This window comes from Mauremys mutica, chromosome 2, assembly GCF_020497125.1.
Source record: "Mauremys mutica isolate MM-2020 ecotype Southern chromosome 2, ASM2049712v1, whole genome shotgun sequence".
In the NCBI taxonomy this organism is placed as follows: Eukaryota; Metazoa; Chordata; order Testudines; family Geoemydidae; genus Mauremys; species Mauremys mutica.
The window spans coordinates 62,931,103-62,945,805 of NC_059073.1; the positions used below are offsets into that span (position 1 = coordinate 62,931,103).

Below are 14,703 nucleotides of genomic sequence, written 5' to 3' on the forward strand. Positions count from 1 at the left end.
AAAAATAGACTTATCCTAATAGCAACCAGTGGGGGGGAGAGATTAAATTTCAGAAGTGGACAGTAGCAAGATAGTTTGATGCAGTAGTTCGTATTTTATGAGATGGCGCAAACTAACGGTTCTGTTCACACCGAGGTAATTTGAGCAGCTGCTTGGGCTCATGTTCTGTGAGTCTTTGTGACTGTTTCTTGTTCTATGGGCATACTTCACCATCAGTATGTCCTTCATATGACAGCTCAGGGCTGTCATCTCTCTCATACTCTGCCCAATCTAGTTGCCAAGCATGCTCGGTACCACAACCCCACTATTCTAGTTGATTACTACATTATGGATCTCTATGAAAGGAAGAGAAAGGAGCTATGAAGCCAAAGGTCTCCCTCCTCAACAGTTTGGATGAAGGAAAGCTGAAAGTGTGGTTCTGAGGAAAAAGTAAGAGCCAGATTCATGCAATAGAGATGTGAGGTCCATGGCACCACCCCCCAGAAGTCAGAGGCAAAGATAGTGCTCTCTGGCCAAGTGTCCAACATCTGTAATCTGGGATTGTAGAATACACACCTCTCTCCATATGCCTACAACCCGCTTCAACTGAAGGTTGTCAGAGTTATGTTACTTTTAAACCATCATGTGGACTCATCCTTCTCCTCTACCTTGTGCCATCTCTCTCATAAGAAGTGGGGACCTTTTTTATGAATTAATAACCGCCCCCCCCCAAGCCCAAACAGATCTGCAAGTCTGTTACAGAAAATGGATATTTTTAAAAACATTAAGCAGCTGTACTGTGCAAGAGTATTTTCTCTTGGATGAAGTTGTCCCACAATACAGCCAGCATCTGTCCTTCTGGGATCTGAATAGATGTTTTTATAAAAGATATGATCTAAGAATTATTTTGGGGAAGTTCTATGGCGTGTGCTATATAGAAGGTCAGACTAGATGATCACAGTGGTCCCTTCTGGCATCAGACTTGATGAATCTATAACTACTTCTGGGAAGAGCCCTACATTTGTATGTGTAGTGACTTTTTAAGGTCCTGCAGACTGTAAAACCTACTAATCATGAGTGAAAACATATTCCACCCCAAGAGACTGCCTCATATATTATCTACATGCATTCAGTATTGCATGGATCAGAATGTTAGCCTTCAGAGTCAAAAACTGTAATTGGAAAAAAATGTGTTTATAAGAACTACATGTGGTTGAAATTTAATAGATGGCTTTTTTCTGTTCCTGAAATAATTCCTAGGTTTTCTTCAAAGAAATTTTCCTATATATCTTGGAAACATCTACTAGCTCATTTGATCATAAATGGATGGTTATACAAACACTGACAAGGATATGTGCAGGTACTAACAATCCCTTGGTTCTGATTTTTATGTTTGTGTCCTAGACAAGTTGCAGGTGCAAATATCTTTTAATTTTTTATTTTTTTTATTCCTATTTCTATTGCTACGTAAGTTTTATCAACATTTCATTTTATTTCATTATTACAGATGCCCAGAGTGTAGTGGATATTTATGTAAACTATGACTGTGACTTAAATGCAGCAAACATATTTGAAAGACTGGTTAATGACCTATCAAAAATTGCTCAAGGAAGGGGTAGCCAAGAACTTGGCATGACTAATATTCAGGTTGGTATTCTGGCAAGTTTTATAAAGTTACGAGTTTGTAGGAATGATGCATATAAAACACACCTCTACCTCAATATAACGCAACCTGATATAACATGAATTTGGATATAACGCGGTAAAACAGTGCTCTGGGGGGCGGGGCTGTGCACTCTGGTGGATCAAAAGCAAGTTCAATATAACGCAGTTTCACCTATAACGTGGTAAGATTTTTTTTTGGCTCCCGAGGACAGCGTTATATCGAGGTAGAGGTGTATTTTAAATAGTCTTTTCATTACATTAAAATGTCCAACTTTTGAAATCTCTTCCAGGAGTTAAGTTTGAGAAAGAAAGGATTGGAATGTTTAGTATCAATCTTGAAGTGCATGGTAGAATGGAGTAAGGATCAGTATGTTAATCCCAATTCTCAGACAACCCTTGGTAAGATGTTTTGGAATATTTTATGCTTTAGCACTTACTGAGTGGAGATGTGCTGCTCAGGAGCGTCACCATAGTTGCTCAAATAACTAGGTAACCTGATCCATCAGGTTATTTGAATGGTGCTGTTCAGGTGCTTGGCAGTCATACCTAATATTCACAAAAATGCACAAGCTCTTGAGTTTCTAATACAGGCTTTTAAAAAAATGTTTCCAGTTGTATAAGCACTTAAGAAAGCTAAGTGTAACACGTCCTACTTAGCCACAATGGTTTAGTAAGCTTGCAGCACTTAAACGCTATTTATTGCATTAATACAAGAAGCTGCACAAACAAGTGAGCAATATGTCCCATTTGTTAAATTTCTTATGGAACTTTCAGTGCAAAAATTTTGTTTTAAGCCTAGCTGATCTTGAGTTATTTCAATTCCTGGATTAGTAAAACATCAGAAGCTACTTAATTCAATTGTATTACACCCTTCTAATTAGAAAAACAGTTCTGTGCAGCTGTTTTATATAAAACTTACTCTGAGTTGAGACTTTCAATCTCCCCTAATTTTTAAATACTAAACTTCATGTTATTTTGATTAATACTAAATCAGGATAGAGACTGCTTTTTATGTTTTCTAAGGTAAAGCCCAGTAGTAATTGCCAGAGCCACAGATGATGAAATAATAATAGCCGTAAACAATGCTCATTATTTTTATGACTATTTCTTATTTCCATGTGATATATGGGATAACAGAGGCACTGAGAGGCGAAGGCCAGAATGTTCAAACTGAGTAGCTAAACACTGGCACCTAAAGTGGTCTGATTATCAGAGATGCTGAGCATCCAGGGCTCCCATTGAAGTCCGTGGGAATACCAGTTGCTTGGCACTTCTGAAAACCAGGCAGTTTAAGCACAAAGTTTTGAAAAGTTTGTCCAGTATGGCTTGTTCCTGGTAATCAGAGGGGAAATACTTAACGATTAGAGTTCAGGAGTTCTTGTACAAAGACCGTTATCCCACATCCATGTCACTGGTTTTGGCAAGATAACTGCCATCAATATTATGTTGAGAAACACCACTTCTAATGTAAAACTTCATTTTCAAATATATTTTATGCTGTGAAAAAGTTTTTTGATATACGCTAGGCACGGGTTTCTATTATTTAACAGTAAAGTAACTTTATAAACCTTAATTAATTTTTCAGATTTTTTTCTGAACTGGGATTTTGTAGTTTTTACAGTATGTTTTACTTTTTGAAAACAAGACTTGGTTTCCTTTGTTTGCACTTTGTAGGCCAAGAAAAACCTACAGAGCAGGAGAATAATGAAACCAAACACCCAGAGACAATTAACAGATATGGAAGCTTAAATTCCCTGGACTCCACGGCTTCATCAGGAATTGGCAGTTACAGCACACAGATGTCTGGCACTGACAACCCAGAGCAGTTTGAGGTCCTAAAGCAACAGAAGGAAATAATAGAACAAGGAATAGATTTGTAAGTGTACTTTGTCACCCATGGAATGGTGGATTCTCAGGCTCTCTTGGAACTCTGAGGACTCCCCTGTTTTTTCCACTCTTCCCTCAGTTCTCTTCCATCATCCAAAAACCTCTGGATGTAGCAGATGTTCCTCTGATGGGAGAGCTCTAGATGCTGCTCCATTTGGAGGCTGCCAGCAATGCTCTGTATGTTAGCCTGTTTCCTTACCGTTAGAGAGGATGAGCATTCTGCCTCTGCCGCACTCCTGGCATAAAAGAAGGGGATCCAGACTTGGATAAAAAAGTATATTAGATTCATACAATAAATAGACCAGTCAAAAGAATTGACTTACTTTTTGTAATGCCTTATTTGACAAAAGTCTGCGTATTAGTTCCTTTAAAGGAAATTCTCTGCATGTTATTTCATGGCCCTGTTCTAATGTGAACTGGAGAATAGTTAAGACATTCACTAGAAATGGTTAGGAATTGTATGGTAGAATGATTTTCTGACAGAAAAATCATTTTCGGTAAAATTAAAATTTTCCACAGGAAAATTTCAATTTTCACAAGAAAATTGTTCTGAGTTCTGAGGCTCTACCACCCCATGACATCCTACCTGGCAGGTTCTTTGGCCTCCAGGCAACTCAAGGAGCTTCAAGCATTTAGAAAAGATCAAAATGACGTGTTTTGATCTTTTTAACTAATTTTTGAAATTTCCATTCTGTGGGAAATTTCATTGTTTCATTTCATTTCAGAATGTTTTTTTATTCTGGAATTTAAGTGGAACAGAAGTTCCTGTTCCAGACAGTTTGAATCTCCAGCATCCTGGACTTGTGTGGACAATATTGCACCACATTAACATTCCATTGGTTGAAAAGAAGGAAGAATATTTGTATTGCTCAGTGATTTGGGGACTTAGATACATTGAGACCATCTTTAGAGGGAGTTGCTCAGTTAAGTACCTCAGTACTGGCAATCATTAGCAAGAGAAAGTGGTTTTGAAAGACTAAAAGGCATCCCATGATGAATGGTTGAGGGCAGATATTAAATCCTTACTGAAGACTAACCTCTTCAGTCTTTGCAGAAAAGACAAGGGAGTGGTCTGTCCCTACTTTATGTACATTTTGGCCAATTTAGCAGAGGAAGATAACTAAAATAACTTTGATTAGCAAATAAAAAAATTATTTTGATGTTACCTATGATATCAGTAACTTGACTGTCTTATTTATCTGTGTGTGTGTGTGAGAGAGAGAGAGATGTTTACTATAATTAATACCATATTGACATTGCTTATGCAGATTTAATAAGAAACCAAAGAGAGGAATACAGTACCTGCAAGAGCAGGGAATGCTTGGCACTACTCCTGAAGATATTGCCCAGTTCTTGCATCAAGAGGAAAGATTAGACTCGGTAAGGAAACTGGTAATTTTAGTTTGTTTGATATTTGTGCTTACGTTGTTACCTGTTTACACTAATTATAAAGCGCATAGGGTTAGAATGCTCTAGAGTGTACTATGCCTGTACAAAGGAGTAAGGGGAAGAAGAAATCCTCACATTGGATCTTGTGTGGCCTACTGGACATTGGATCCAGGAATGTAGGGATAAGAGGGCATTGCATGCCCACTTACTACACCCTCCCCTAAAGAGACTGGGTGGGGAAGAACAGGAAATGGCCAGTGCAGTTGACCTGTCACAAGGGTTTTTTTGATACGCTGTTGCTATCTTTTGCATGCATGCATGTAACACATGGAGTGGAACAAAATGGTGAATGAACAGAATGGCGAGGAGGAAAAAGGAGACAGAAGAGCGCACACCAGGGGGACACTGTTCTGGTGTGTGTGGCTAAAATAAAAATATGCTATTTACAGACCAGTGGAGAAACATTACAAATATTTTTTTAAAGAACTGCTTTTGTTTGCATGTGAACAAAATATTTACTGTGAAGGAGTGTAGCACAGTGTGCCACTCTTTCCAGTTCTCATCTGCTGCTAGCCCACCTTTTCCTTCCCTGTCTTTGGAAGCTCTGCAGCATTAAGTATGCAGGGCTTTCATTGGATATGATCTAATTAGTATCTGTTTAGATCATTGTGCTAGGTTGACTTAGTCAATCAGAAGCCAGGAAAAAGGTGCAGGAAAAGATTCCTAATGCTATGAATAGGAGATTTTAAATACGCTGTGTCAGTTTTTGCATACTGTACATAAATGCAGCATGTTGTTTTGGTATTCTACCTTTCTCTTCATTCTTATTTTAGACTCAGGTTGGAGAGTTCCTGGGAGACAATGATAAATTTAACAAAGAAGTCATGTATGCATATGTGGACCAACATGACTTTTCAGGAAAGGATTTTGTATCAGCTCTACGCATGTTTTTAGAGGGATTCCGTCTTCCAGGAGAGGCTCAGAAAATTGATCGGCTAATGGAGAAATTTGCTGCTAGATATTTAGAATGTAACCAAGGGTAAGCAGTACTTTCTTATTTTAATGTTTTTGTGAAACTGAGTAATGAGTAAGAATTAGTAATATGTGGCTTCGTTGTTTTTTTCAGGCAAACCCTTTTTGCTAGTGCAGACACTGCATATGTCTTAGCTTACTCAATTATCATGTTAACGACAGATCTTCATAGCCCACAGGTATGTTGCTATAAAGAACTTTCTCATATGTCAGGTTTCATGGAAACAACATTTCTTGTACTTTTAAATGACTAGGTGCATGTCACAGAATTTCTAACATAAGAGCATTCAACTTTTACGCAATGTATTTGTAATATTTTTGTGCTCTACTCTATACTGATGTACTACCTGAAGTCTAACATTAATAAGTCTGCGCCGTCTAAATAACACACACAATCTGTGTTTCTTTTGCTTCTGAATTTTTCAGTTCAAGTCTGCTAGGCCATTCTTGCAGTGAGATCTCTCTTTCTTTCTTAGCTTTAATTGAATTGAGTTATATCCACTGGTTTTTATATTATACTACTCTCCTTAGTGACTGGTTTTACAATCAAAGCCAGAATTCTTGCAGATACTAACTACTGTTTTATCTTAAATCTGCCCTGGTTCCATCCAGTTTGAAAACTAAAAGAGGTTCGTGTAACTTCACCATTTGGGAAAATTATGCTTAAAGACCCCAGTCAGTGCAGCTCCTTTATAAATGCAATACTCACCACATTTGAAATTATTAGAGTATTTGGTACCACCTCTGATTTAACCTTGAAAAAGTAATAAACTTAGATTAGATTGTTTAGGCTGTGTGCCATAATAGTTTTGTTTTGTTTTTATGCTTATTGACTAGTTTGGATCTTGGCTTAATCTCTACCATATGTTCATCAGTATCATGTAATGCCCACATAATTTCACCATTTCATATAAATGAGAGGTGAGTCTTGTCTACGCTGGGGAAATGTTTTTTAAAAAAGTCCTTGGGTTCACATGAAATAATGTTTTGCCCCTGTTGGAGTCGTAGAGTAGACTCCTGCTACAGGACCCATTTGACCATGGTTTCAATTATGCTTGCTTTAAATTGGTGGTAAAACAGGTCCAGCTGTGGGAGTCTTATCTGCTGTAGGGCTCCTACTGGTGGTAACACTGGTTCATCTGAACTGGTGGGATTCTTCTGTAAATTTTCTCTAGTTTCAACACATGCTGTATATCTAAGTGTAAGTGTGCAGGCTCACCCCTGCAGCACCTCCTGCTGATCATCCTCAAGAATTGCTCATTTTCCAGCCAGGAGCACCCTCTGCAGGCCGGTGCCCTGCCTTACCTCACTCTGGCCCCCATGTCTCTTCACTGGGTTTCTGCCCCCACCTTGCAGAACCCACTCAGTATCAGGGGAACCTCCACCCACTATCCCTGCTTCACCTCAGTGTTAGGCTACTGACAGTCCCCATCTAGTCCCTGCTCACTGCGGGCAGACTGTAGTGTACGCCGCTCATCATAGGCAAAGGGGGTTTTAGACCTGCTGCCTCTGCTTACCTATGGGCTATCTCCTGCAACCCAGTACCTAATAGACCTGTCGGCAGGCCTGCAGCCTGGGGCTTTCCAGGCTGGAGCTCCCAGCTCCATGGCCCTTTCCCAGCCCTGCTCCAAATCTAGGTTCCTTACTTAGCACCTTGCAGCCAGGCCTTTCTCCCTCTACAGACAGAGGGAGACTGACTGGGCTCCTGGCTCACTGCCTCTTATAGGGGCCAGCTGGGCCTGATTGGGGCTTGGCCACAGCTGAGCCTACCTTCCCCAATCAGCCCAGGCTTCTTGCCCCAGCCACAGCCCTCTCTTGGCCTGTTTTAAGCCCCGAAGGGCAGGAGCGGGTAACCACCCCACTACACTAAGAGATGACTAAGAATAGAATTGTTACCACAGGGGTGTTTCAGGATAAAACAGGATTATGGTACATTAACAGAGCATGAATAGGGAAGAGTCTGCACTTGCCTGTGTACCAGTTTTGAGAATTGCTTTTTTGAGCAGACAAACTTTCTTCAATTCACCAACAAATGAGAAAAGTTATCAGTTTGTTGGATAAATGGATATATTTCATTAGAGTTCATGAATCCTAGCATGATTTCTATGAACTTTAGGCCAGATTTTTAAATAGTTTTAGGCTTTGCTCAGCTGAGTGAAGCAATGCCTAGCCCCTGGGCAGCCCACTATGTGATGGAATTTTCAGCTTTGAGTTAGGTGGCTCCATGCTGAATAGGTTCCCTGTAAAGTGCCTGGGGATAGTTAAGTGCTTAAGAAAGGGATTTTCAGAAGCCAGCCAGCTGTGTGGGGAGCCTAAGCTATCCAGGAATGAAATGCAGGGAAAGGGTTGGGGAAAGGAAAGGGTCCTAAGGTGCCTAAAGCAGTGGTTTTCAGCCTGTGGCCCGCGGACTCTTGGGAATCTGCAGACTATGTCTAAAATTTCCAAAGGGGTCCGCCAATGAAAAAAGGTTTAAAACCATTGGCCTAAAAGATACATCTATACTGCAGTTAGACACCCGCAGCTGACCTGGGCCAGCTGACTTGGGCTATGAGGCTGTTTAACTGCAGTGTACACATTCGGGCTCAGACCAGAGCCTGGGCTCTAAGACCCTGCAAGGTGGGAGGGTCCCAGAGCCCAAGCTCTGCCTTGAGCCCAGCATCTACACTTCAGTTAAACAGCCCCTAAGCCTGGGACCTGCGAGCCAGAATCAGCTGGCCCAGGCCAGGTGTGTGTTTTTAATTGCAGTGTAGACATACCATCAGTGGCTAACCTGGGGTTACCTGCCTGATGGCTCAGAGATAAGCACCTCTCTCTGCTTGGGATCCACCAGCTGTGAACCCTCTTCTGGAATTAGGCACCTATTGCAAGTCAGCTGCTTAGGTAGTCCACCAGCAGCTGGAGGTCTCTCTCTGTCCTGCTCATCCTACGTTTTGCTGTCTTTTGTGCATGTGCTGTGTCCTCTGCCTGTCAGTAGCCTGCATCTGGCTCTCTTGCTGTGGGGTCTAAGGAGTATCAGGTCTTAGACATGCTCAGTATACACCTAAAGGATCAGGCCTAGGGTGACCATAGTTTGCTATGCTGAATATGGGACACCTGGTAAAATTACTCGTATTCAGGCGAGTTCAATGGCAATCAGAACTACACAGTACCAGTGTTCAAATTAACATCAAGTTGACTGAGCTCCTATTAAAGAAAAATACTGTGTAGTTGTATTCTTTTTATTTACCTTCTTATCTTTAAGGCTTTATGGTTCACATAGGGAGAGGTGACACACACACCCCTACCCCCAACACACTCGGGAAGAGGTCACAAACACACACACACACGTGCCCCTATACCTCGCTCAAATGGGGGGTGACCGACTGACCTTGACCCACCTTTCCTGGACCTCTCCATCTTCTATGCCTGGCTGGGCCCCCAGGACAGACCTGCCTCTCCTGTACCTGGCGCTGTGTCTTCCTGAGACAACACATGGGGGGCATTCAGGGTCGCATGTCCTCCCTCCCCAGATTTCTGCCAGGGTTCACACCAGAATGTGGCAGCAGCAGCTGTTCAGCACTGTGTGGGAGGGAAGGGACAGGAGCTGCTTCCAGCCACAGGGGAGGATGGGCCGGGGGGAGAGATGACCTGGCCTGTGTCTTGGCAGAATTCATCTTTTCCGCACTCCCCTCTCCCCTGTGGCTGGAAGCCCCTTGTCCTTTCCTGCCCACACAGTGTTAAAAGGCAGCTAACACCTCCAGGCTGGCCACTGACATAATCCAGCAACCTCCTGTCCCCCTGTTACAGCACGGGCAGGAAGGGGTTAAGCCCTAAGGATGGGTTGTGCACCAGGGCCCAGGGAACCTGCCTGCAGGGGCTTCAGCAAACCAGCCAGAGAGGTGAGTCAGTGGGGGAGGATGCCTAGGGAATGGAGCAGCCCTGTGGGTCTTGGGGGCATAACCAGGCAGGGGAAGGGTGGGTGAAGAGGGTGCTAAGGCCCTGCCCAGGTCGCTGCTGTGGAGCCTGCAGGGTCGGGGTGCAAACAGGCTGGAAATCATTTCCACCCGCCACTCCAGAGCTGAGCTGAGGGGCGGAGAGGCTTCCCTGTGACAGTGCTGTGCAGGGTTTTGGCACGTGCAGGGCTTGGCTCCTCCTAGCCAGCGCCCCAGGCTGGAGGTTCTTGGGCTTTCCTGGGGCGCTGGCCCAGCCAGCGACAGTGGGGGAAGGAAGGAGCCTTCCGGCGAGGCTGTTGGTGAGCTGAGCACTCCAACCAGGGACTGGTTCTCCGCACTGCACTGGGAGCGGGACACACATTGACGGGGAGGATATGGAGGAGCAGTAGGGCTGGGATGGGTGAAGGGACAAAGCAGGGAGAGGACAGCGAGAGGGGGAGCTCATAAAGGGCTGATGGGTGGGCTGCAGAGGAGACACGTAACCGGCTGCCACCTAGCGCCTGCCTGCACTCACCAACCACTGCAGCGCACAGCCAGTGCTGGTCGGAAACGAGACGGGGCCGAGAGCCAGCATGCAGCGAGGGCTGCACTGACGGACCAGCGAGGGGAGCGTCTGGCCCTGCCACCAGCCTTGCACACCCACCGCCCGTTGGCCACTGGACCCCCAACTCACTGCTGGTGGGCAGGCAGCTAGTGATCAGGGATCGGGCCAGAAGCAGGACCCACCAGTACTGATGGGGAGGAAAGACAGAAAATACAGGACAATTTGCCCGTTTTTAAAAAGAAAGCTGGGACATTTGCAGAAGAGCTTAAATATGGGACTGTCCCTTTAAAAACGGGACATCTGGTCACCCTAATCAGGCCCCATTGGCAAGATAAGCATTCCCTTGCCTAATTTAAAAATTCTGCTTTGGAGCCTCCAGGGCTTTGGCTTGAGCTAACTGTTCTAGCACCTCCTTACCGCTGGTGGGGTGGCAGCAGCACTTAGACCGTTTTGAAAATGCTGACTGGCGGAAACTTAGCCACTTTGAGGGATTAGGTAACACCTGAGATGTGACTTTGAAAATGTCAGTGGTGATTATCTGGTGGGCGTAGGCACCTATCTGCCTGTTTAGGTGTCTAAATCCATTTAAAAATCTTCCCCTTTGCCTCTCTCATTCATACTATTTGCTTCTTTTTGGTTTCCAGGTAAAGAACAAAATGACCAAGGAGCAGTATATTAAGATGAACAGAGGTATCAATGACAGTAAGGACCTTCCTGAGGAGTATCTGTCAGCTATCTATAATGAAATAGCAGGGAAGAAGATATCTATGAAGGAAACGAAAGAACTAGTAATACCCACAAAATCTAGTAAACAAAGTAAGTACCAGCAGTGTGTCAGTCGTCACAGAATAAATGTTGGCTCTTTTATTTCATAATGTGGTCTCCTGGTGTTAAGAATATGGTGTACTAAACTAACAGCGTCTTGTTTAATGTCGCTGTGAATAGTTATTTGTTTAGCAACAGTAGTAATCTCAGTGCCATACTATACACGAGTACCTACTCTGAAAAACATACATATTAAGAGAAACACAGAGGAAAGGATGCACTAGGAAATCTGAAATGAGGTTCAATTTGCTTTCTCTCTCTCACTTTTTTTTCCCCTTTCTTCTTTTGTATCTTATGAAACATGAACCTATGATGATTAATTTTACAGGTTCTTACATGTAGTACTAAATGATTCTTTCTGTGAACTTAATATTTAAGAACTCTGGCTCCCAAAATTCCTGCCCTCTTTAAATTTAATCTTATTCTCGCTTTCTTACTCTTTGCCCATACCCATCAATTCATTTCTTTTTGTCGAGACAACATGGGTGAGGTAATATCTTTTATTGGACCAATTTCTGTTGGTTAGAGAGAAAAGCCTTAGAGCTATACAGAGCTCTTGTTCAGGTCATCTTTTTGGCTTCAGTTATGTCATCTTCTGCAGTAATTGACTTTAATTTTGAAAGTCAGTTATGCTCCCTTGAAGTCTTGTGTAAATTAAACTGGGTTTATTCTGACTTTATCTTGCCTCGGAATTGATATTATTTAGTCCAGGTGTCATCTTTGTTGCTCTACACAGCACTTCCTTGGTAGCATAGTTTTTGCTGTTGTACAGTGATGAATACTGTATACAGTATTCCACAGGAGACCTTTATAATAAAGTAACCATATCACGTTTTGTTTTGTATCCTGTCCATCACCTATAGCAATATCTTGTTTTAATGCAGTAATGCGGGGAGGGATAGCTCAGTGGTTTGAGCATTAGCCTGCTAAACCCACGGTTGTGAGTTCAATCCTTGAGGGGCGATTTGGGGATTTAGTTAAGGATTGATCCTGCTTTGAGCAGGGGGTTGGACTAGATGACCTCCTGAAGTCCCTTCCAACCCTGATATTCTATGATTTTCCCCACAATAACACTTCAAAATCTTGTTTTCATTATGGCTTATGATTGCTCGTTTAGCACACATTCCCTAGATTGGTTCCTTCCTTAAATAATTTAAAAAAACATTTAACAGTTTGTCTTCTGGACCATCATTTTAATGATCCAAATGTTCTTGAATCTGCCGGTTCCTCATTGTGTGCACTCGGTTTTCATATTTTCTGCAAATATGAAGATTCTGTTTTTATAAAGCTACCCCAATTTTTTCTGTATATATAGTTAATGAATGATTCTAAAACTAGCCCCCAAGAACACTCTGCTCATAACTCCTTTCCAATGTCAAAAGTCTCCATCTGTAGCTACCTCTTTTTTCCTGCTCTTCAGCTTGTTTCTGTCTAGCAGTTTATTTTTCCTTTTTATAAAGCCGTTAAACTCTGATGAATTAAATGTTCCCTGAAAATGTAAGTGTTTATTTCTTTTTATTGTACTCTCTCTGGGTTGTCCCTCACTTTGAGATAGAAGCTTCAATACCAGCACGAAAAGGTGTTAAGGCATTTTGCCACATACATTTGAGAAAGAGATAAATATTTATCTTTCCACACTTAATCCTTCCTCGCTGTGGTGATAATTTGATATAAAATCTCTGTCCACTTTGTGAAATTAATCCAGCCCATATACGTTGCTTAGTATTTCTTCTTAAAATAGATTGCTTCAGTTCAGTCATAAGCTTTATGATTTATTATATAGATTATTTCTATATAGACTAAAATTAAGGTAAACTATCATTTAAAAAACAAACATTTCACTACTCACATACTTTTGTTATTAGTGCATTGATGTAATTTGATTTTATACTACAGTATAAACAAACAAGATAAATTTGCATTAACTTTTAGATGTCATTAGTGTCTAAATATATCAGAATACAACATTTAAATGATTAATGTAACTAAATTACTATTTTACTTTCTGTGAGAAAGCCTTGACTAAAACACAAATGTAAAAGGAAAAATGTGTTATAGATGTTGCTAGTGAAAAACAGAGACGACTTCTATATAACTTGGAAATGGAACAGATGGCTAAAACAGCAAAAGCCCTCATGGAAGCAGTGAGCCATGTTCAGGCACCTTTTACTAGTGCAACCCATTTGGAGCATGTGAGACCAATGTTCAAGGTGAGATTCTCATGTTCTGTATTGAAATTCTACATGGGTATATAATGTTAACTTGGAACACTGTGATTGCAAGGCATTATTAGAAATACTGTGGGATTCCATATTATTTCAGTGGTAATGTTCGGTCTTTCAAAACTTCCAGAAGAGTAATCTAAATCTTACTGGACTTTAATTCTTTTACAACGTGAAACAATCAGAATTGTTCAAAAAAAAATCACATTACTTAATCTATCCTGGAAGTTTAGAAGTGTTTAAATAACTTGAGGGGGTGCTACCTGCATGAGTTTATAACCGTATCCTGGGCTAAAAACCACAGTTTTAGAAATAGAGCCCACGTTGATATTACCAAACCAATAAGAAGCACCATTTAGTTGTTTTACTGAAAGATGTTGTGCCTGTCAATGTCATGCTGCTTAGGAATGATAAGTCTTCATTTGCATAAGTAACTTTTTAATATCTATTTTAAAAGCTTCCTACCTGTCCTCTCCCTTTCTCCTGCTTTCTCTCTGCTCCCCCTCCTTTTCCATTCTTGTGTGTTCTGTTATATTAATTTTGATGGAATAAATGGGCCCAGAGAGTCACAGGGTATGTCTACACTACCCGTCGGATCGGCGGGTAGTGATCGATCTGTTGGGGATTGATGTATCACGTCTAGACGAGACGTGATACATCTATCCCCGAACACACTTCCCGTCGACTCCAGAACTCCACCAGGGCGAGAGGCGGAAGCGGAGTCGACGGGGGAGCGGCGGCCCTCGATCCTGTGCCGCGAGGACACGAAGTAAGTCAGTCTAAGTCGATCTAAGATATGTTGACTTCAGCTACGGTATTCTCGTAGCTGAAGTTGCGTATATTAGATCCATTCCCGTCCCCTCCTCCCCAATGTAGACCAGGCCAAAGATATTAACATGGCTCTGTTACTGTACAACAATAATTTTAAACAAGGTTCAGGGTTCTGAATACAGAGCCCTCGGTCTACTTAGTACCATGGTGCGCACCATTAAAAATCCTTTCAACCTTTTTGTAAAGATACAAAAACTAAAGGAAAGGCAGTTAAAGGCTGGCTAAGTCAGACACAGAAGGCAAAAGGAGAGGTGTAGGAAACAGAAGGAAAAGGATACATGATGGGGGGAAGGGGTGACAGCAGGAACCAAAATCTAACATCCCAGGTGGTGGTCGGGATTTAGCCAAAGCCAGTGGAGGTGGGAGTGTCGACTGGTCTTTGGCCTAATTTAGTCAG

At 42.0% G+C, this 14,703-nt stretch overlaps 1 protein-coding gene across 1 annotated transcript in view; it reads left to right on the forward strand.

The window, feature by feature from the left end:
* Positions 1–14,703, forward strand: part of ARFGEF1 (ADP ribosylation factor guanine nucleotide exchange factor 1) — a 172,473-nt gene that overhangs the window by 106,081 nt on the left and 51,689 nt on the right. Inside the window, exons 11-19 of the mRNA XM_045006311.1 lie at positions 1,240–1,339; positions 1,487–1,626; positions 1,935–2,043; positions 3,319–3,520; positions 4,800–4,911; positions 5,754–5,959; positions 6,047–6,131; positions 11,073–11,244; positions 13,312–13,463. Coding sequence (XP_044862246.1) covers positions 1,240–1,339; positions 1,487–1,626; positions 1,935–2,043; positions 3,319–3,520; positions 4,800–4,911; positions 5,754–5,959; positions 6,047–6,131; positions 11,073–11,244; positions 13,312–13,463 — 1,278 coding nt within the window. The remainder of the gene's footprint in view (positions 1–1,239; positions 1,340–1,486; positions 1,627–1,934; positions 2,044–3,318; positions 3,521–4,799; positions 4,912–5,753; positions 5,960–6,046; positions 6,132–11,072; positions 11,245–13,311; positions 13,464–14,703) is intronic.